Here is a 19,692-nt window from a genome sequence, read left to right as displayed (position 1 = left end):
CAACCTTCTGGGCCCACATCTGACATGCATCCAAGAGACAGAGCCAGCAGTCAGAGTTGCTGGGACATTCAGTTTTTATTGAACACTTTAAATAAGCTGGGTATATATTACTAGCAATTATTATTAATAATAATAAAAAACACAAAGAGTTCTGCATTCACCAGTGCATTGTGCAGGAGGGAGGAAAGCCGGCTCCCACCCTTGCCGGGGGCCAGGCAGCCTAGCTGTGCTGCCCACTGGCCCCATCCCCATGATGCCAGGATGGCATCCTGGCCCCTCTGCCAGCATCCTGCTCCCAAACCTGCGTGCCAGGGAGATGCGAGGCGCTGTGCTGACTCAGCACCCAACCCTCAGCATCAGTCAGGCAGGGACAACCCTAGTGCTGGCAATCCTCCTCGTGCACTGCCCACAGGCATTGCCCCTCTACGGTCCCCTGCCCTCTTCTCCCCATGTCAGGGACTGGCTGTGCTCCCCATGCTTGTGGACACACATGGGTTCACCCACCAGCCCCCCAGGATCCCCAAAAACACACATACACACGCTGACTTCTCTACCCCAGCCCAGTCCCTCTCACCCGCCTGGGTGCGGGGAACTCCCAGTTCTCCCAAGGTAGCAGGCTCATTGTAAACCCCTCTGCGAGAGCCTGCAGGAAGGTGAGCCCTTGGGGAAAGGGGGTCCTGGATCCAGGGCTTGAGCCCCGTGGCCCCCGCGGGGGACCAGCCCTGCCGCTCGGGGCAGTGCTCAGGGCAGCAGTGTTATTGCACTTTGGTCCCCAGCAGAGACCCAGCCCACCTCCAGGGTTCCCTGCAGATCCCCAAGGCTGATCCTGGTGGGGTGGGTGCCTGAGTGCCTGGGCAGCGCCGCAGCAGCCACAGCACTTGGCACCACGGCCACTGGTGGCCACCACGCGCCGAGTGATGACAGACCGTGGGGGTGTGCCAGGCTCCTGCACTGCCCAGTGCTGCGGCTGCAGAGGGGTGCAAGGGGCAGCTGGACTCAGCCCCATTCCCCAGGGCCCCCATCACTAGGACTGCGCCTCTGGCAGCTTCAGGCTGGGCTCAGCCAGCACTGGCCCCGGGGCTTTCTGGTGTTGGCCCCGGTCGTGGCAGATGAGGCTTTTGGCCTCGCAGTTGAGGTTCTGGTAGCGGGGCGGGCTGGGCGCTGGCCGGTGGCAGATGGAGGCAAAGCTGAAGGGACTGAGGCAGCAGCCAGGGCAGGGTAGCACTTCATCCTGCTCCAGCATGGCACCGGAGCTGTGCCCAGGCAGCATGGCCGAGCGCTCCGTCCGCTCCAGTGCTGCTGCGCAGGAGATGCTGAGCTCAGAGAAGCCATGCTCCAGCCCACTGCCCCAGGCCAGAGGTTTGCTGACCATCATGTGGTTGTTGTTGATGAGGAGCCCGTTGGGGGCCCGCACGTCTGGCTGCCAGGCCCGCGTGCCCGAGGATGAGGTGCGGATGAAGTTGCTGTTGAGGGGCAGTGGGCCGGGCTGCGGCGGCTTGGAGCAGTCTGGGCCGCGGTCCATCTGCTCCTCTGCCTTGGAGCTGGGGGCTCCTCCCCACGCTGGGGGAGGAAGGAGGGCGGGGGGCTGGGGGTCGTCAGTGGGATGAGAGGACCCCATAGCCAGCTCCAGGCCCCCCCGGTGGGTCAGCTCAGGAGAAGAGGGCAGAGAGTGGCACTTGCGGGGGCTGCTGGCGGGCGCTGAGAAGTCGCACTGCACCTCCACGGCGGGCTCGGGCGTCACGGGGTTGCTGAGCTGCAGCGGGGCGGGGGGCGGCAGGTCGAAGGTGAGCGAGATGACCGACTTGCTCGGCGTGTCAAAGAGCTTGATCTTCCCCCCCTTCAGGTCCTCACGCTGGGAGAAGGGGTTGACACGGGGGGACGTCTCCTTGGACCTGGCCCCGCTGTAAGGCTCCAGTGGCCGCAGCAGGGTGGGTGACTTGGAAGGGAACATGTCAGACTGGCTGCGGGACAGGCGCTGGTCTGGCTGCAGGTGCTGTGTCCCCGGCTCACGCAGGGGCGACTGCTCGGTGTGGCTGGCTGACCTCCTGGCCACCCCTGGGCATGGGCACAGGAGAGTGTCACCAGCAGCCAGCAGCTGCCCCTGTGGGGTGCTATGGGGTGTCGGGCACCCAACAAGGTAGGCGTGCATCCCAAGGGAGGAACAGGGACCAGCTCTATCCCAGAGACCTCACACACCCCTGTCTCCTCCCCTACAGCTGATGGGGTGGGATGGGAAACCCCACACTCCCCCACCTTTCCACCCTGCTACGGCCTGTCCCCGAGGCACCCACGTACCAGCGAGTGTGGCTGCAGCTCCAGATGCAGGCAGACTCTCCCCGATGCCAAACAGGGTGGTCCTGGCACCCTCGGTGCCCAGCTGGTGCTGCAGGATCCTCTCCAGGCACTGCGTGATTTCCAGGAATGAGGGGCGGGAGGTGGGCTCCATCTGTGGGCAGCAGGGATTCGCCATCAGGGCTGTGCCTCCTCAAGCACCCCAGGGAGCCCTGCAGAGCAGAGGCAGCTCCCTGCTCGCCCTGTGAGCAGGCCAGGCAGCCTGTCCTGCCCGCCTGCCCTAGCTGGGAAGGGCAGCCAGCGGAGGTGGGAGTCTCACACTGCAGCAGTGAAAAGCCAGCTGGAGGAAGGCCGCTGGGCAGTCCATTCCCACCATGGTGCGGAAAGTGGTGATGTCCAGACCAAAATCCTGCACCAGGGAAAGGAAGAAGAGTAAGGCTGGGTCTCCTAGGGCACCACAAGGCCCAGGGGATCCAACATGGGCTGGCCCCCTACCCCCTGCACTGTCACACAGGACTGTGGATCTGGAAGCACCCCAGCAGGGACACAGCAGGGGAGGACTCTGATGTCACCCCAAATTGGGCTAAGGTTGGGGGATATTATGACACAGGTACCACTTCTGCCCTCTGCCTTAATGTAACTGCCCTGTTCTCCTTTCCAGGCTCACTATGGGTTCTGAAGTCACCAGCAGAGACCATCCCTCCCTCCCTGGGCAGCAAGTGGAACACAGCACCCTAGCCCTGAGATGTGGAACCAGTCCTGCACTGCACTGTGGGACCAGTCTCTGCCCCATACAGAATGGCCCCCCCTTGTTTGATGAAATGGCCCCAGCCCCAGTGCTGCTGCCCACAACTCCCCGTTCCCATCCCAGAGTCACCTCAGTGCGGGGCAGGTAGTCGGGGTCAGCTGGCACACGAGCAATGGTCTCACACAGGATGATGCCATATGCAAACACATCGGCCTGCAGAGAGCAGGGACTCATCAGTGCACCCTGCAGCCCTCAGCTGATGTGCCCACCACTGCAAGGCCACAGCCCTTCTCCTCCCTGCAGCACCACACTGGGGCTCTGGCACCTTGTCACCTCCGGATGCACCCCAGGACTGCAAACCACTGGCAGCGCAAGCCTGAGTAAGACCCCACACAGGGCAGCCTCACCTTCTCATTGTAGATCTCCCCACGCAGCACCTCGGGTGCCATCCAGTACGGGGACCCCACCACGGCCAGCGGCTCCTTCTCGCTGCCCTCACTGGGAGATAAGGGGAATATCAGCTGCCCAGTCCCCCACATGCCCATCCTCCCATCCCCCTGCTGCAGCAGACCAGATCACCATCTCTATCTCCTTTCCTGGGCTAAGCCTCTTCCATGCACTCTGCAAACTTATCTCTCCCCAGTCACACCCCCCTCTTCTCCACCTCCTCCTAGCCATTCCCAAACTGCTCCTGGAGTCTGCCCTGCCAGGGACTATCTCACCACTCCCACTCCTGTGGCAGCACCTCTCTGGCTACAGACAACATTATCGTGGGAGAGGCTGTGAGAAGGTCAGAGAAAAGAATGCTAAGCAATTCTTATCTTCACTTGCTGCACCTGTTGTTGAGAACATGTGGAATGTGTTATGGAGAGTTGTTTACCAAAGGGTGATTTCTTAACTGGCCACTGGTGGCGGTGTTTGGATTGAAAGAACGATGGGGTTCACCTGTATCGTGACCACCTGGTGAGGGTGATGGGTTTCTTAATAAGTGCAGTATAATAAAGTGATTGATCAGCCTTCTGAGAGTCAATGCTAATTACTGCCCCTTAGGGAATGCCCTGCGGTCATTCCCACCCTTTTAGCTGCATCCCCAAGGTCCATCCCTCTCCAGCTTCTGCTCTGAGTGGGCTCCAGGGATGGGGATAGACAGGTGGATGCTGCCCACGTACCTGTAGGTGGGGATCTTTTCTGCCAAGCCGAAGTCACCCACTACAGCTGTGTAGCCACTGGCCTCGCAGCGCACCAGGCAGTTCTGTGGGCACAGGAGGACCTGTCACACCAAGCGCACCAGCCCTACCTCCCTGGCCAGTGTTTTCAGGATGCCCCAGCACAGCCTCCTGCTCCCCAGCCTGCCACACCTCGGGCACCAAGGAAGCAACACGGGTACGGGACAACATGGGAATGCGGTGCCCGGGGACATCCTGTACCTTGGAGGTGAGGTCACGGTGGAAAATGCCCTTGGAGTGCAGGTAGCGTAGGCCATGGGCGATGTCGAGGGCCAGCTTGACACGCATGGACCAGGAGAGGGGCACAGGGCTGTCCAGCAGCTGCTCCAGGTTCCCACCGTTGATGTACTGATGGGGAGAGCCAGGCCATTGCACTACAGCATCCCTCCCCCTGTAACACTGGATGCCCATCTCTCCTCCTAATGCATATTCCAACCAACCCACACCACAGCCTCCCAGCGGGCCTTGTCTGCACATGTCACAGGCCAAGAATGTGTCCCCATAGGCATCACTGTCCCTTCCCCAGGCTTGCAGGAACCCCGACACTCACGGCTGTTGCCACACTCTTACCTCTGTCAGTGCATGCAGCTGTCCCTGGTGAACACATACCCCCATGAACCTGTGAGACAGAGGAGATCTGAGGGTGGCTGTGGCAGGGACCAGACCCAACAGCTTATCCAGCAGCAGCAGTAGCTCCAAACTCCCAGGCCAGGGAAAAGGGGGGCTGGCAATGGGGGAGCAGGTCCTACCTGAGGATGTTGGGGTGCGAGAGGCGGTTCATGAGCTGCACCTCCCGCAGCATGTTGCCCCGGTTGCTGGTCAGCTTGTTCATCTTCAGCACCATGATCTGCCCCGACTGGCGGTGCCGCACCTGGAGGGGATGCAGGGAAGGCTGAGCCTCACCTCTGCAGCCCCCATGGACACGAGGCTTCACCCGGCTCCCACCCCAGCCCAGAGAGGGGAGCTAAGCATCCCACGGCACCCCAGGGACCACCAGGGCTAGGGGGGCACTTTCCCCACATCTCCAAGCACTCCCAGGACTGATGACACACAGCCCCATCCCTCCTGGGGCACCCTGCTCGTTATGCTCCCTCCACCATGCTACACTGCCCTGAACTCTGAGAGGCAACAACAGCTCCATAAGCTGCGAGCCCAGCTCCACTGTAAGAACAGGCAGGTACAGGATTGGGAAGCATCAGGGAGGACTGGTTTTGGTCAGCACCACCCAGCCAGACCCTACCAGCACGGGGTGGAGCAAAGAGGGGGCCCCTCGGAACCAGCTCTAGGTGTGGCCAGCTGTAGCGCTTGACCCGAGTCTGGCAGGGCATGGAGCCTGGATGAGCTGTATATTTAGCCAGCCCCAGCCCAACACTGTCATGCGATCTGGGGGCCTGGTCCCCCGCCAAGAACAGCAGCTGGAGCATGGCCAAGCACAGACACCCCGTCCATCTGCAGCTCCCTGGCATGTGCAGGGCAAGGGAAGAGCACGGGATGCCCTGACCTAACACCGTTGTGGGGGGACCAAACCAGTGTTGAGGGTCCCCTCCTGAGCAGGTGCTGGGGGTGGGATGCCAGCCCCGCCTCGGAGGAGCAGCTGCCCGGGGGGACAACCCAGTGGATCCCAGCTGCCCCCCAGCACACACGGAGCTGTGCACGGAGGCACAGGCATTCCTCAGTGCTGCCGTCAGCTCCCTGCTCTTCTCCTTTTTAGTCGATGCTGGTTGAGGCTGCTGAGCTGGTGCCAGCCCTGGCCAGCCCCACAACACCCCCACAACACCCCTCACGTCAGGGATTGCCTTCCCAGGAAAAACACAGGGGGTTGGCAGGAGGCAGGATGTCCAGCACCCCTGTCTTGCTCCCAGCTTGGCCCTTGTCCCCACCACAACAGAGGGAGCTTGGCATGCTGGCCCCTCCAGGGCTCTCCTCTCGCCCCATGGCCAGCACTGCTCCTGGGGTGCATGCCATGATGGGGATCTATCCAGCAGAAAACACCCAGGGGATGGAGCAGCAGCACATCCCTTCAAGAGGCCCTGGGGAAAATGAGTGCTCTATGAAAGTCCTTCTACATGTCTGTGTGCACTGATGCCAAACCAGTCCCAGTCAGAGTGGAAGCGAGAGGCAGTAATTGTGCCGTGCCACCATCAGCTCCCTGAGCTCATGCAGAGGCTTTGAATAATTCAGCAGACACCTGCCTGTGGGCACCCTGCTCCAGTTACACCTGTGCCACCTCCAGCCAGCCCCAGAGAGCCAGCTGACCCACCGACAGGGGCCACGTGACAGCAGAGCTCGGAGTGGACCCTGACGAGTGGCAAGGGGACACCTGGACACCTGCTACCACAGGCCCCCATCCTGGCACCCACCATGCTGCAGGGAGAAGGCAGGGTGGATTTCCCCACGCCTCCTCCTTGCTGAGCACGGGACATACTGAGCTCCTGGGTTCAGGGAGAGCCTGTCCCAGGGTGAAACTGCAGAGCCTGCTGTGGGGAGCACCCAGAGCGCTCCCTCTAATGGGGCTCCAATCCTCCCTGTGCTCACTGCCCTGCTCATCACACCACTGCCCAGCAGCACCTGGAGCTGCTGACAATGCCACCCTGACATCCCAGGACTCCTTGGTCACACCTGGACCAAGGGCAAGGGGCAACCCCACCCCATCTCACCCATCACTGTCCTTCCTCCACCCATCCCTGTCGGTGGGGCAGCTGAGGGCAGCACCAGAAACAGAAACTGGGCTCTCAGCCAGGCTTCAGTGCAGGCTTTAAGGAGGTGGCCTGTGTGACCAAAGCAGGGTGGGCACAGTCTCCCTTGGTCCCTCCAGCTCCCCATGGAGCCGGGGGTTGAGGAAGGCAGAGCCTGGACAAGGCCAGCAGGATCCACAGCCTTGCCCAGCCTCTGGCACTGGGTGCTGCCCAGCAAAAGCCATCATTCCTGACCCAGCTCTCCTGGTGGCAGTGCTTCCTTCCCTTCCCACGCCACGTGGGGCTGGCAGGACTGGCTGGGTCAGTTTGGCTGGCACCAGCAGCTGCCAGACAGCAGGACCGGGCTCAGTGTCGCAGGCAGGCTCATGCCCGCTGGGATGGCTGGAGGCGGCAAGGCTCCGGCGCCACGCGCCCACGCCAGGAATGCCCAGGAATGCCGTGTGGCATGCACAGTGCTGGCACTCGGTGGCCATGGCCGCAGGGCTGGCCAGCTCCCTGCCAGCAGTGGCAGCCCTGCATCAGGGAGCAGCATCTGGTGGGCGCCAGCTCAGCCCCACACGGTCAGTCCAGTCGGGAGGTGCCGTGGCTGAATTCCTCATTAAAAAGCCACCTGCCATTGGAATGGGCTGAGTGAGGGCTGAGCGCAGTCACATGGGGTTGGACACCTTTAGACTGGAGGAGAGGCAGCCTGGGGGAGGGAAGGTCTTGCGAAAGCCGAAGCCGCTTCTTCAGGAATTATCCCAGGGATCCCAGGAGCTCCTGCCCAGTACAGCCCTGCCCCAATGTCTTTTTCCGTGATTCCACCCCCATGGGGCATGATGTCCTTGAGGCTGTCTGATGAACTCACTTGTGAGGCCCTGTTTTGCCATCTGCCCTGCAAGGTGAGCCCATACCTGGGACAGCTCAAGGCCAGCCCAGACCTGGGACAGCAGGGAAGGAGTTATGCTCCCTTTCCATGACTCCCACAGGCACTGCCCAGTTTACCCAGTCTGTCCAAGTGCTAGCACCAGCCCAGCACCCTGGCACCCCCTGACACAGACCCCGCAGCAAAGGGCATCAGCCATGGCTGCAGGGGGCTCAAAGCCCCCCACTAAGGAGGTTTCCTCCCTCACTGCCGTTCAGAGAAGGCAGCAGGCAGCACAACCTCCTCGGGCAGGAAGGTGTCCCCTCTCGCCTCTCTCATGCACCCTGGCATGGTGCCCAGGAATCCCAGCGCATTCCCCGGAGCTGAGCTCAGCCGGGCAGCCGTGTGGGGCTGCAGGGGGAGCACATGCCACTTGTCCCCCACCCAGGAAACAGGCAAGCCCTCACCCCTCACCGATGCTCCCCGGCATCCCACATGGCTGGTGCATTCAGGGGTTCCGCGGATGAGCCAGGGTGCCGTGGCATGTTGGTTCCCATCCCATCTGCCGCCAGCACACAGGGCTGGGGGATGGGCCGGGCTGGCGGCAGCCCCAGCCTGGGCACAAGGGATCTGAGCTCTTTTAACAGCGGAAATTAGAGTCTTATTTAAAGAGCATGCTAATCAGAGCAAGCAGACGGCCTGCTCCCTCCCCACAGCCGGCGCTCCCGTCTAGACATGGGGCAAAGCTCCCTGACATCTCCCCATCCGGAGGTCTCAGCAGCCACCCCCCGGCAGCCTGCACTGGGGACAGCCTGGCACACAGCCCCACTCTCTGCTCATTGCCCTGCCCCACACAGGCAGGGCACAGTCACACAGGGACACCAACCTGCGCCCGTCACCCCTGAGAGTTCTGTGGGGGATACAGGAGGGGACAAGGGAGCTTGCAATGGCACTGGTAACCCACAGCCACCCACAACAACTGCATCTGAGCTCACAGGAATCACAGTAACACAACAGGCTGGGACTGGAAAGCGTGCTCATCAAATGGAAAAGGCAGAATCAGTCAAGACAGACTTTGAGACAAAGCACCTGTTCCTGGAGGGTGCTTGAGCACCAGCAACCCCCACCTCCTGTTCTCCTAGGGCACAGCAGGGGCCGGGGCAGTGCCAGTGCTACACTGTGGTGGCAGATCACTGCCTGGCCTGGCTGGCAAGGCTGGAGCATGCCCTGTGACAGAGCAGGAGAGTGGCTGGCAGGTCTCCAGCTGGTCAGCACAACACGTTTCCTGTGCCCAGGACTCCCAAGCAGCAGCTGCGGGGCCAGGGCTGCTCCCAGCCTTGCCATGGCTGGCTGACCTTGGCTAATTCACTTCCTCCCTGCCTGCCTTAGTTTCCCCATCAGTGTCACGCTGCTTCACTCTGCTCTGTAAAACGAGGCAAGGTCCCTGATGAAGGGCAGCAGATAAGAGGAAGGGACTTGCTCCATTAGTTGCACCGGAAAATTGGAAGTAAATAGAAAACTCCAAAGGTTGGTGGGGAAGCGAGCAGAGATGGGCAAGTGACAGTGATGCCAAAACCCTCTCCTGAGCTATGCCCATGCTGGGAGCTGCTAAACCACACAAACACACACACACAACATGGAAATGGGGTGCTGGACAGAGCACATCATAGAGCTGCACCCTGGGAGATGGCATTTCCAAGAGGATGTGCAACATCAGGGCATGAGGCTGAGATTCAGATGAGTGAAGGCCTCTGGATAGAGCCCCAAGGATGCTGCCCACAGCCCCTGGGTCTGCTGCAGCCAGAACATGGGAAAGTAAGACAGGGATTTGAGGAAGAGATGCAACAATGGTTTAAGGGTTGGAGAAAATGCCTGGCACAAACAGACCTGGCTCAATCTGCTCAGTCAATTGGAAATAGAGAGGTGGCTTCCTGCAATGTCTGTGTATCTGAGAAAATGGGGGGGCTAGTGCCTCTGAAATTGCACAGGGAAAGGCAATGAGAACCAGCTGCTCCAGAGGGAAAACAGCCCTGCTCTGCAGCACAGTGGGGAATCAGCTACGAACAAGCGCCATGAAAAAGAGCAGCTTCTTGTCACTGCTGTCTCCTGTTTGCTCTGGACAGCCTTTCTGAGAGAGGTGCTTGACTGGAGGGGCTAGCTTGGGACACCAGGGCTAGGACACACGGAGCCCTTTGGTTTTAATGCTGAGAAGACAGTGAGATGCTGACAGTGTCAGCACCCTGCCTGGCCCTGGCTCAGCTCCACACCAGGACCGAGCTACCTGCGCAGGGGCAGAGATGTCAAGGTCCCCTCCCTGTCCCCCTCACCCACCAAGGCTGGAATGACATACGGCACAGGAGCCACACAGAGCAGGCAAATTCAAGTGCCCACAGCCTTGGAAAGCTACAGAAGGAGCAAGGGAGGTGGGAGGAAAATGGGTCCTGGGCTGCCCTGCCAAGCTCTGTCCTCCTCACGAGCTCTGGCGGCCAAACCCCAGCTCAGATCCCAGGCTTACCCCACCATCCTACTGAGCTCTTGGACTCAATCCACCGCACAAGCACAAAGCCCCATCTGGCCCCCTCCCATCCCTGCTTCCTTGCCACCATGCACACATGTCGATTACTGATCCTGATCCCTTCCCACCTCTCAACCTTCGCCAATCCCCCAAATCCTACGTGCCAGTGGCCCTACAAGAACCTGAACAGTGTATGGGAGAAGGAGCATTTTGTGGCTCCTGCAGAGAGTGGGAAAACAAACAGTGAGGCAAGAAGAGACTGTGGCCTCGCTGAGACACGGGAGCATCCATTATTAAAGAGCCATATCCACGCCTGACATTATTAAATGCCTCCCTCTGCTCCAAGGTGCTGTTGTGCACTCCAAGCCAGAGATCAATAGCAGAAACCCAGCCAGCAGGGAGGTCATGGCTCCACTGGGAGCTCCAGGAAGGAGCATGGAGGAAAGGGACCTCTCTGCACATTCTCCATGGCCCCTCACAGGACACCTCTTTGGTGGCTGAGGAGGAAACAGGTCAACTGCTGAGTGGGGAATGGTGTCAGGGTTGGAGAGGGACCCCAGGGTACTGCCAGGATGTGAATGCCCTGACGGTTGTGCTGCCTGTAACCTCATTGACTGTGGTGGCAGGTAGTGGGGGTTGTGCCCAGCCCTAAGCTGCTCTTTGAGGGATATGAAGCTTCTATATCATCACTTAAGGGCAGTCCTGGCCCGTGGCTTACAGTACTTTAAGTGATGCCGACGCTGAAAACAACACACGCACACACCTCCCCTCTGCCGGGAGAGGTAGTGGTGACACCGAGGCACAGCCCTTCATCACCAGCAGCAGAGCACTGGCCTGGCAGGATACTGCCAGCATGCACCTCTGCCTCATTGCTGGAGACCCCGAGCTCCCCATCAGCACTCACACACCGGTATCCTGGGCACGGGCCACACACAGGCATCCCCACCCTGACAGTCCCTGAGAGGATGGAGGACAAAGGCAGCTCTGGGGGCTCCGCCAGGAGCCAGCCCCCTGCTCTTCTACGGCATCACACCCCTGTCCCACAGCCAAACACCTTCGTAGGGGTCCCGCGGGGAATCCTGCACATCACCTGCTCGGCAGGCCCGGCAACGCCGGACATCACCTTGCAGTGCCTAGGAGCGCTACCTGGATTGCCTGCCACCGGCACACCCCGGGCGGGCTCGGCTGTCCAGCCCTGTGACGGGGGTCCCCGCGGCTCGGCTGCCGCCACCCGGCCCCCCGCGCACCCCACGGCGCGGCGCTGGGAGCGCTCAGCCTCCCCGGCTGTAAACAGAGCCGGCGCTCCCCTCCCCCTGCCCGGGGCGATGGAGGCACAACGCCCCGGCCGGGACGGGGCGAGCGCGGCGTCCCCAGCTCCGCTCCGCTCGGCACCGCCCGGAGCAGCCCCGGCCTCGCCCGGCTGCCGGGGGATCGCGCTCCCCAGCCGAGGGCGCGGCCGGGGCTGCGCTGTTGCCGCGGTCCCGGGGGACGCCCGATCGCGGCGGGATGCCCCGCGGCCCGCCATCCCCGCTCCCGCCCCGCACACCTTGAAGACCTCGGAGAAGAAGCCGGCCCCGATCTTCTCGCAGTAGAAGTCGTCGATGCGCGCCAGGGTGGAGACGGCGCTGCGCAGCGCCCGGTACGAGGAGGGCCGCAGCCGCCCGCAGCCCGGCCACGGCCCCGCCGCCTCCCCCTCGCCCTCGCTGGGCCGCCGCGGCAGCTTCTCCCACTCCATGTCGGTCCCGCCGAGCACCCCCAGCGCCATTCACATCCCCGCCGGGGCAGCCGCGCGGCCGGGGCGCCGCCGCTCTCCCGGCCCCCGGGGCGATGCTAGCGGCAGCGGCGGCGGCGGCGGCGGCGGCGCGGGGCGGGCGGCGCTCCGGGGCGCTCCGCGCTCATGGCCCGGCGCCGGCTCCCCCCCGACCCCCGCCGCGGCCCGGCGCTGTGCCTCCGCCGCCCCGAGCGCTGGCACCGGCGGGGCGGGGCTGGGGCGGGGACAGCCCTTAACTCCTTGGGACCCGCCGGCGTCGCCGCCGAGCGCGGCGGGAGAGCCCCCCCACCACCGCCCTGCCCCGCCCCGCGCTGCCCGCCCGGTCCCGGACGCCCCGGGGTCCGCGTCCACCGGCACCGGGCTCCGGTGGGTGCCGAGAGGGCGTCTCCCTGCGCGCCAGAGTGTGCTGCGAGGCCCTGAGATCCCGGGGCAGAGCTTGGGCACACCCCACGGACACAGGGCTGTGACTGTCCTCAACCCCTGGATGCGCCTTAGAGGCGTGGGAGTCTTGCTCCCCTGGGTCCCACCTGGATGCACATTGTAGGTGCGGGACTTCCTTCCTTCCCCGGGCCCTGCCGGGATTTCTCGTTTAACTACGGGACTCTCTTTGTCTTTGTAGCACCCAGTTCCTGATGGACGGACAAAAGGCACGGAGATCTGATCGGATCTCCCCATATATCCAGCCCCACCCTATACAGTGTCGTGGGACCAGTTCCCCCATACAGTAGCTGTTGGCAGTTTGAGCCCCCTTGATACAGGCTTGGATCTCTGCCCTTGGATCAGGGCTTGGAGTCTGCCCCTGCACCCAGCCTGGGTGGTGTTCCAGGGGCAGTGCATCTGTCCTCCGGAGGAGCAGGCAGGAGCAGCCTCTCAGTGACAGCATGCCCGGTGCCTCTGGCACCCTTTTGCCTTCCTTGTTTTCCTGAGCTCTTCCACTTCTCCCTGGTTTCCTTCTGCTTGCTGCTCCCCCACCTCAGGCCTTTTGCCTGCTCTGAGGCTGATCTGTCCTGTCCTTCCTGCCCAGGGACTTTCTGCAGCTGGATCTGCCCTTGCTCAGTCCCACACATTTTGCTGACGCTCTCCTTGGCATCCACCTGCCTGTGCTGGCCCAGCCCTGCCCCAGCCTCCACTCTGGGCGCTGCCACAGCTGTGCAGCTCCCCTCAAACAGCTTTTTCCCTGTGTGGTAGGACTGGCTGCACATGCCCTGCACCACTCCAGCTGATTTTCCTGCTGGGAAAAGCAGCCACATGGAGTATCTCTTGGTGTGGCATTTTTTTTTTGCCACCGCTCGGCTCCAGGTGCCATCAAGCACAACATAAACACCTTGGGCCATGAGCTGAGTTTTCTTCCTTGTCTCAGGAGGGAGAATAACCCTGTGGGCTAGAGCAGAGAACTGAGCCTCCCATTTATTTATAGTGGGAACAGTGCCCTGCCCTCGCCCTAGGAATTCATGGTATTCCTGCTCTTCCAGGCCTGCAGAGGGAGTGGGTTTGTGCAGGGCAAGTTTCCTACATGTGGGGATGCAGAGATTGGGGACAGGGCTCAGCCAGTCCCTGTCTCAGGGGTCTGAGCCATCCTTTCCCTCACCAGTACCACTCCAGCCTGCCAGGCTGTTGGATAGCATGTGCCAGCGAGGCTTTGCAGCCATGGGGTGGAGTGCTGTGCAACAGGCCACATTCTTACATTTCCTCAGCCTCACATGTCAGTCCTGCTGACAGCAGCCTGACAAAATGACAGGAGCAACTCCACGGATGGGAGGAGAGAACAGCATCTGGCCGTGGGGTCAGGAGGCTTCAGTCTGTGCCCTCCTGCCTTGGTGTCCAGCTGTGGCTGCTCAGATGGGTGGCAGTGGGTGCCCACCTGGGCTCAGCCCTGGGTATCTGAGCATGCTGATGCACCCACATGAGCCCCATGAGCAGCTCCTCAGTGATGTGGGACACTGCTCAGAGGAGCACAGCACACCTGGGGCAGCAAGGAGAGCCAGGTCTCCCTTCCACATGAGTGCAGCAGATTCCTGATGGTCAAGGCACCACAGCAGGGATGGGGAGGCCTGGTGAGGCTTCTTGAAGACAGAAACTCAGGACCACTGCCTGATCAGAGCTCCTGCTGCTCACAAGTGACTGGGTTTACATCCAATTAAGTTGTAATGGATAAATTAAAGCCCTGGAGATGGCTCTGACTGTGGAAATTGCTGCTGCAGGATTTGCAGTCCCTTCTCTCATCAGCACTGGTAACTCTACTGTGCTATTTCCATCACGCTCTGCTCCTGCCTGGCACAGCAGGGCTGAACTGAGACATGGCTAAAAGTCTCCAGTGCCCCAAATCCCTCCCATGGTGCAGGCAAGTACACTAAGCAGCTGGGTGCAAAGTCAGGCTGGGCTGAGCCTGCAGCAAACCCTGAATTAAGCTCCTCAATCCCTGGTGAGGAAAAGCAGGAAGGAGGTCTCCCTGGCTGTACTCTGCTCACGTGGATCTGCAGGGGAGAGAGGAGGGGGGCTTTGTCCTCCTTGCCCTTCTCTTTCTGGGCTCTACACCCCTCCTCTCCTGCAGAGAAAAGGCTCAGGGATTAGTAAACATCTTCACCCTGCCTGCTGGGAATTGTGCATCACCCAGGCAGAGCAGGGGTGGGAGCTTTCAACCAGCCTATGGAGGCTGGAGCTGTAGAAGTGCAGACTTCTCCTGTAAGGATCAGGGCACACCACAGGTATGGGCTGGCCAGGCTCTGTGCAGGGCAGTGAGGGATGCAGGGGCTCTCCACACAGGAAACCTGGTCCTTGCTGTACTCCCACCTCTATTCCACAACAGCACTGGGGGCACTGGGGTGGCACTGGGGTCCTTGCAATGCTCTGATTGGGATGAGCCACCAGTAATCCACCCTGACCAAAGCCTTGCCCTGCTCAGAGCCCCAGAGCCAGAATGTGAGCAGTGCCCTCCTCTGTACCCATGTGCAAGAGCCCATCCCTACCTGAGACTCCTTCTCTGCAAATGCTCTGGAAAATCAATGGCTGCTGCTGCCAGGGGTGTGCTGCCAGAGCAGGCACAAGGCTAAAGTGCATGAGGGTTTTCCAGCCTGGAGAGGCTGTGCAGACACAGGGGTGAGCAGGACAAAGAGCGCTGGCAGACTCAAATTACTCCCTTTGGTGCTTGTCTCCAGAATGTGGGGGCAGCCTCTTGGTCCCAAATTTCCTCTTTCCTTCTGTGCCAGGAGATCTCTGCTCTTTTCCCACACTACCACACATCACCCTGCAGATCTCCACCCCCAAGTCCTCTATGTTCCCCAGCTCCCTGTTTATGAGACAGCTGTTCCCTGAAAAACATCTCATCCTTTCTGTCCTGTAGGAAATGGGAGCTGAGGGCCCAGCAGGGGCCATTACAGGGTGATAGGAGCCTGGTTAGTTTGAGGACCCCAGGGTACTCGGGAGAAGGTCTCAGCCTCAGCCTGGTGGTGTCCAGCGGCACCCAGTCCAGTGATGCAGCTGGACTACATTTCCCAGTGCCCTGTGTGCTGCTGAGCCCATCAGGCCCATGCATGTTCCACACCCAGAACCATGGCTGCAGGCTGCAGCAGCCCTCATCCAGATGCCAGCAGGGACTGGCAAGGTCCCTGCTGTGCAGGCACATTGCTATGCCCCCTTTGCCTCCCTGCCACTCCAGCTGCAAAGCCATTGAGGGGCTGTGTGCAGCACAAAGGCTGCAAATATTTGTTGTGTCATTAATATTCTCCCAGCATAGTCAGCACAGCACCTGGCAGCATTTGCTCGCTGCCTCCTGTTATCTCGTTGATGCTTCTCATGCCTGGGTGCCAGAGCTGTGACATCCATGGAGACAGAATCCACATCCATCCCTGTCTCCTAGTGCTAGACAGTGATTTCAGCTCCCGGCTCTGCTTCTCCTCAAGCAAACACTGGTGGCTGTGCCTGGGAGGCACTGATGCCTGAGCCCAGCTGAGTGCATGCCTCCTGGGAGCCCCATGGGGGCAGTGAAATTGAAAACATTGAGAGCACTGATAAAAGAAAGCCAGCCATCACCTCTGAAAGGAGGGACAGGCAGCTCTGGCTGTGCCTGCACCACGTGTAACCCGGGGTGATGTGGTGTGCGGCCACGTGAGCACAACTGCACAGAATCACAGAACGGTTTGTGTTGGAAAAGACCTTAAAGATCATCTTGTTCCAGTCCCTCTGCCATGGGCAGGAACACCTTGCACTTAACCAGGTTGCTCAAAGCCCCATCCAACCTGGCTTTGAATAGTGCCAGGGCTGGAACATCCACAGCTCTGGGCAGCCTGTTTCAGTGCCTCACCATCCTCACAGAGAAAATTGTTTTCCTAATATCTAATCTAAACCTACTATTTTTGAGTTTGAAGCCACTGCCCCTTGTCTATCACTTCACAGTTCCTGATGAAGTCCCTCTCTGATTTCCCTGTAGGCCCCCTTTAAGACACTGGAAGGTTGCTCTGAGGTGTCCACACAACCTTCTCTTGAACCGTGAGCATCCCCAGCTTTCTCAGCCTGTCTTCATGGGGGAGATGCTCTAGTCCCCTTATTAGTTCCAAAGCCTTTTCCTTGACTTGCTCCAACAGTTCCAAGTCCACATTCTTGCAGAGATTCAGCACTACAGGGACCTTCACAGATCACCAAGAGCTGGTCACTTCTTGCCAGGCAGGGACAATGCAACCATCTCCAGCATTACCCAGCCTGCTCCTGAACCAGCCTGAAAACCTTATCCCACAGTACCCGGCCATGCTCCCATCCTTCAACACAGCCCAGCAGATAACAGGGCTTTTCCTTGTCCTCTTGACCTGGACCTAGGAAATGTGGCTCTCAACAGCTCCACGCTCATCCCATGAGGTTGTGTCAGCCTTTCTTCATCTCCTGCCAAGCAATTAGTAACACTCCCCAGGGACTTTGCAGCACACCTGAAGGGCTTATGGTTCTGCCAGATGTGAGGCAGGAGCCCAGATGCCAAGAACCTGGTCTGGCTGCAGTGCTGGGGCAAGCAGGGCCATACTAGAGTGGGCTGGCCTCAGACCAGGCAGTGCCTGTGACCCACAGCACCAGTTACAGGAGAGCAAATGTCCTGGTTTCATCTGGGGTAGAGTTCATTTTCTCCCCAGTAGCTGTTTCAGTGCTGATTTGGATTCAGTTGAGAATAATGCTGATAACACACCGATGTTCCAGCTGCTGCTCAGCACTGTTTACCCTAACTCAAGGACTGCTCAGTTTCCCATGCTTTGCCAGGGAGCAGGTGCACAAGAAAACAAGAGGGGGCAGGGCCAGGAGAGCTGACCCAAACTGCCCAGAGGGATATTCCATGCCATAGAACACCATGCCCAGGAGTTGCTGATAACTGCTGGGTACCAATAAGTGGGTGGTAAGCAAGTGTGTTGTGCCTCATTTAATTCACTCTGGTTTTATCCTTCTCCTTTTAATTAAAATTATGATTTTTAATTTCTATTATTATTAATAACAACAACAACAGCAGCAACATCAACAACAATATTGTTTAAATTATTAAATTGCTCTTATCTCTACCCACAATTTCCCCCCCCCCTGAATTTTCTCCCTATGGAGAAATGAGTAAGTAAGGATCTGTGTGGTTCTGAGTTGCCAGCTGTGGATAAACTGGGACATCAGGGCAGCCAGAGCCTTCACCCTGGTTCATTACTGCCCTTTGATCTGTATGGCTTGATGCTGCTGCAGGGAGGAGCTCAGAAGCAGCAAAGCAATGTGTAGGGGAAGTCTGGTGAGGGCATGCATAGCTCAGCACAGTGCCTGCCAGAGACCCTACAGAACACACCCACAGGCACAATTCACCCCAGAGATCCTGACACTAGCAAACCAGCATCATCTGCTTCCCCTGGCCTTCTTTCCCATCCAGAACTCACAAAAAGAAAACCTGCTTGGGGAAAGAAATACTGGAGAACCATTCCCCTTTGAGCGCCGAGCTTCTGCTTGAGAAGGACATGTCCCACCCCAGCCCCATTGGCGTGAGTGAGAGAGATGCTCCCCATCCCTTCTGCTCTCCTGGCCCTAGGCAGAGATGGTGAAACCCTGCTTATTCTCCCAGATGCCTGAGCAAGAGGTGGGTGCTGCAAGGAGCTCCCCACCCTTGAGCCAGTGGTCAGCCAGGCTACACGTCCCTGAGTAACTCCTCAGCTGGCGCATGGTCCTGTGATCATCCACACCATGGATTTTTGTTTCCTGACAAAAACAAGCTACATCTTGGGCTAAATAGGGCCCGTTAAAGGGAGGTCATTGCTCAGATTATTCACAGGAGAAAATATGGACACAGCCACCTCCATGTAGAGAATTTGTCTGTGTGCCTGTCCTCCTGTGTCTGTTGCCTTCCCCTTTGGCTTCCCCCCTCTGTGCCAGGGCACAGGGGAGCAGTGTGACCATGCTGTACTCTAGATGCCCATGGGAGCCCTTCAGCTGGAGGTCACCATTGCCACAGCCATGTGTGGGCGGTGATGCTGTGTCCAGGTGTTGGAGGAGCTGGAAAGCAAAGGATGAGTTTCCTGCACACTAGAAAACTGGGAGCTCCCTGTGACTGCAGGCAATTCCTAGCCCTTTCCCATGTCCTTGTGCCCTTTCCAGGCAGGGCAGGCTGAGGCAGCCCAGGCTGGAGCATGGCCTCCCAGTGTGGGGGGGGGAAGGCAGCTGTGCTGTGTTTGTCGTGGAAGCTGCCACTTGGAGCCAATTCAATCACAGCTCTTTATTGCTTCCCCCAGCTGTTGAAAATCTCATTATGTTTAGCGAGCTCCGTGAGCAGCCCTGCCAACCTTCCTTGTGTCCTGTCTTCTTCCATGAGTCCAGGCACCCTGGCTGCTGAGGAAGGGCATGTGCATACTCCATGGGGCCTGAGAGGAAAAACCTGCACCCCAGCATATATAGATGGATCTGGCATGGACAAGGTGTACTGGGATTTTCCATGAAGACAAAGGCAAGGGAAGGGGGCATGTGTTTTTGTAAGTGGGGACATCTCAACAGCATGACAGCAAGAGCACAGGGCTACCCACAGACAGCAGCCTTGTACTCCACAGTGGGTCAAAAATGGGGAAAGAGGGTGGGTCCTGCTTGGCTCTCTTAGTGTCGAATGTGAGGCTGATGGTCCCAGGTCAGTAGCATGATAAGCAGAGGACAAATAGCAGCAAGTGGAATATGTGCTGGCTCCAGCACAAGGCAGAGCTGAGACAAATGGCGCAGGGCTTTGATCTGATGTGTCCTGCATGCTGGAGCCTGGTTCTATTAATGCCTCTGATTGCCCTGACCTCCTTTTTGTCCACCTGTGTCTGACCCCACCCTGCGGAGCCCTTGTTCTCTAGTGGCTGATTGCACCAGCCCTGGACTGACTGGTCTCTGGGGGTAATTACAAGAGACACCCGGTGCTGCAGGCTGTGGGTGAGCCAAGTGTGTCACCACCAGCCAGTGCCTGGCATGTAAGTCACACCATGAGGGATGGCAGGCCCTTCCTTATGGGTCATTCAGGAGCATCTCTGTGGCTGCCCTGTAGCCTGGATTCTCACAAAAAGGGATCATAAAAGGCATTACGCATGTTTCTGCTGGCTGAAGGGCCATAGGGCTCTCCACAGGAGATTGT

At 59.4% G+C, this 19,692-nt stretch overlaps 1 protein-coding gene across 1 annotated transcript; it reads right to left on the bottom strand.

Moving 5' to 3' along the window:
• Positions 1 to 56: 56 nt before the first annotated feature.
• TESK1 (testis associated actin remodelling kinase 1) lies at positions 57 to 12,105 on the bottom strand. The gene is made up of 10 exons (XM_063179853.1): positions 11,868 to 12,105; positions 5,016 to 5,137; positions 4,837 to 4,885; positions 4,468 to 4,614; positions 4,210 to 4,292; positions 3,448 to 3,538; positions 3,170 to 3,253; positions 2,612 to 2,701; positions 2,296 to 2,446; positions 57 to 2,055 (listed from the first exon to the last, which is right to left on the bottom strand). The coding sequence occupies exons 1-10, from the start codon at positions 12,084 to 12,086 to the stop codon at positions 1,025 to 1,027; spliced, it is 2,067 nt and encodes a 688-aa protein (XP_063035923.1). The 5' UTR covers positions 12,087 to 12,105; the 3' UTR covers positions 57 to 1,024.
• Positions 12,106 to 19,692: the final 7,587 nt, after the last annotated feature.

Source organism: Melospiza melodia, chromosome Z, assembly GCF_035770615.1.
Source record: "Melospiza melodia melodia isolate bMelMel2 chromosome Z, bMelMel2.pri, whole genome shotgun sequence".
NCBI lineage: Eukaryota > Metazoa > Chordata > Aves > Passeriformes > Passerellidae > Melospiza > Melospiza melodia.
This window is presented reverse-complemented; position numbering and strand designations above follow the sequence as displayed.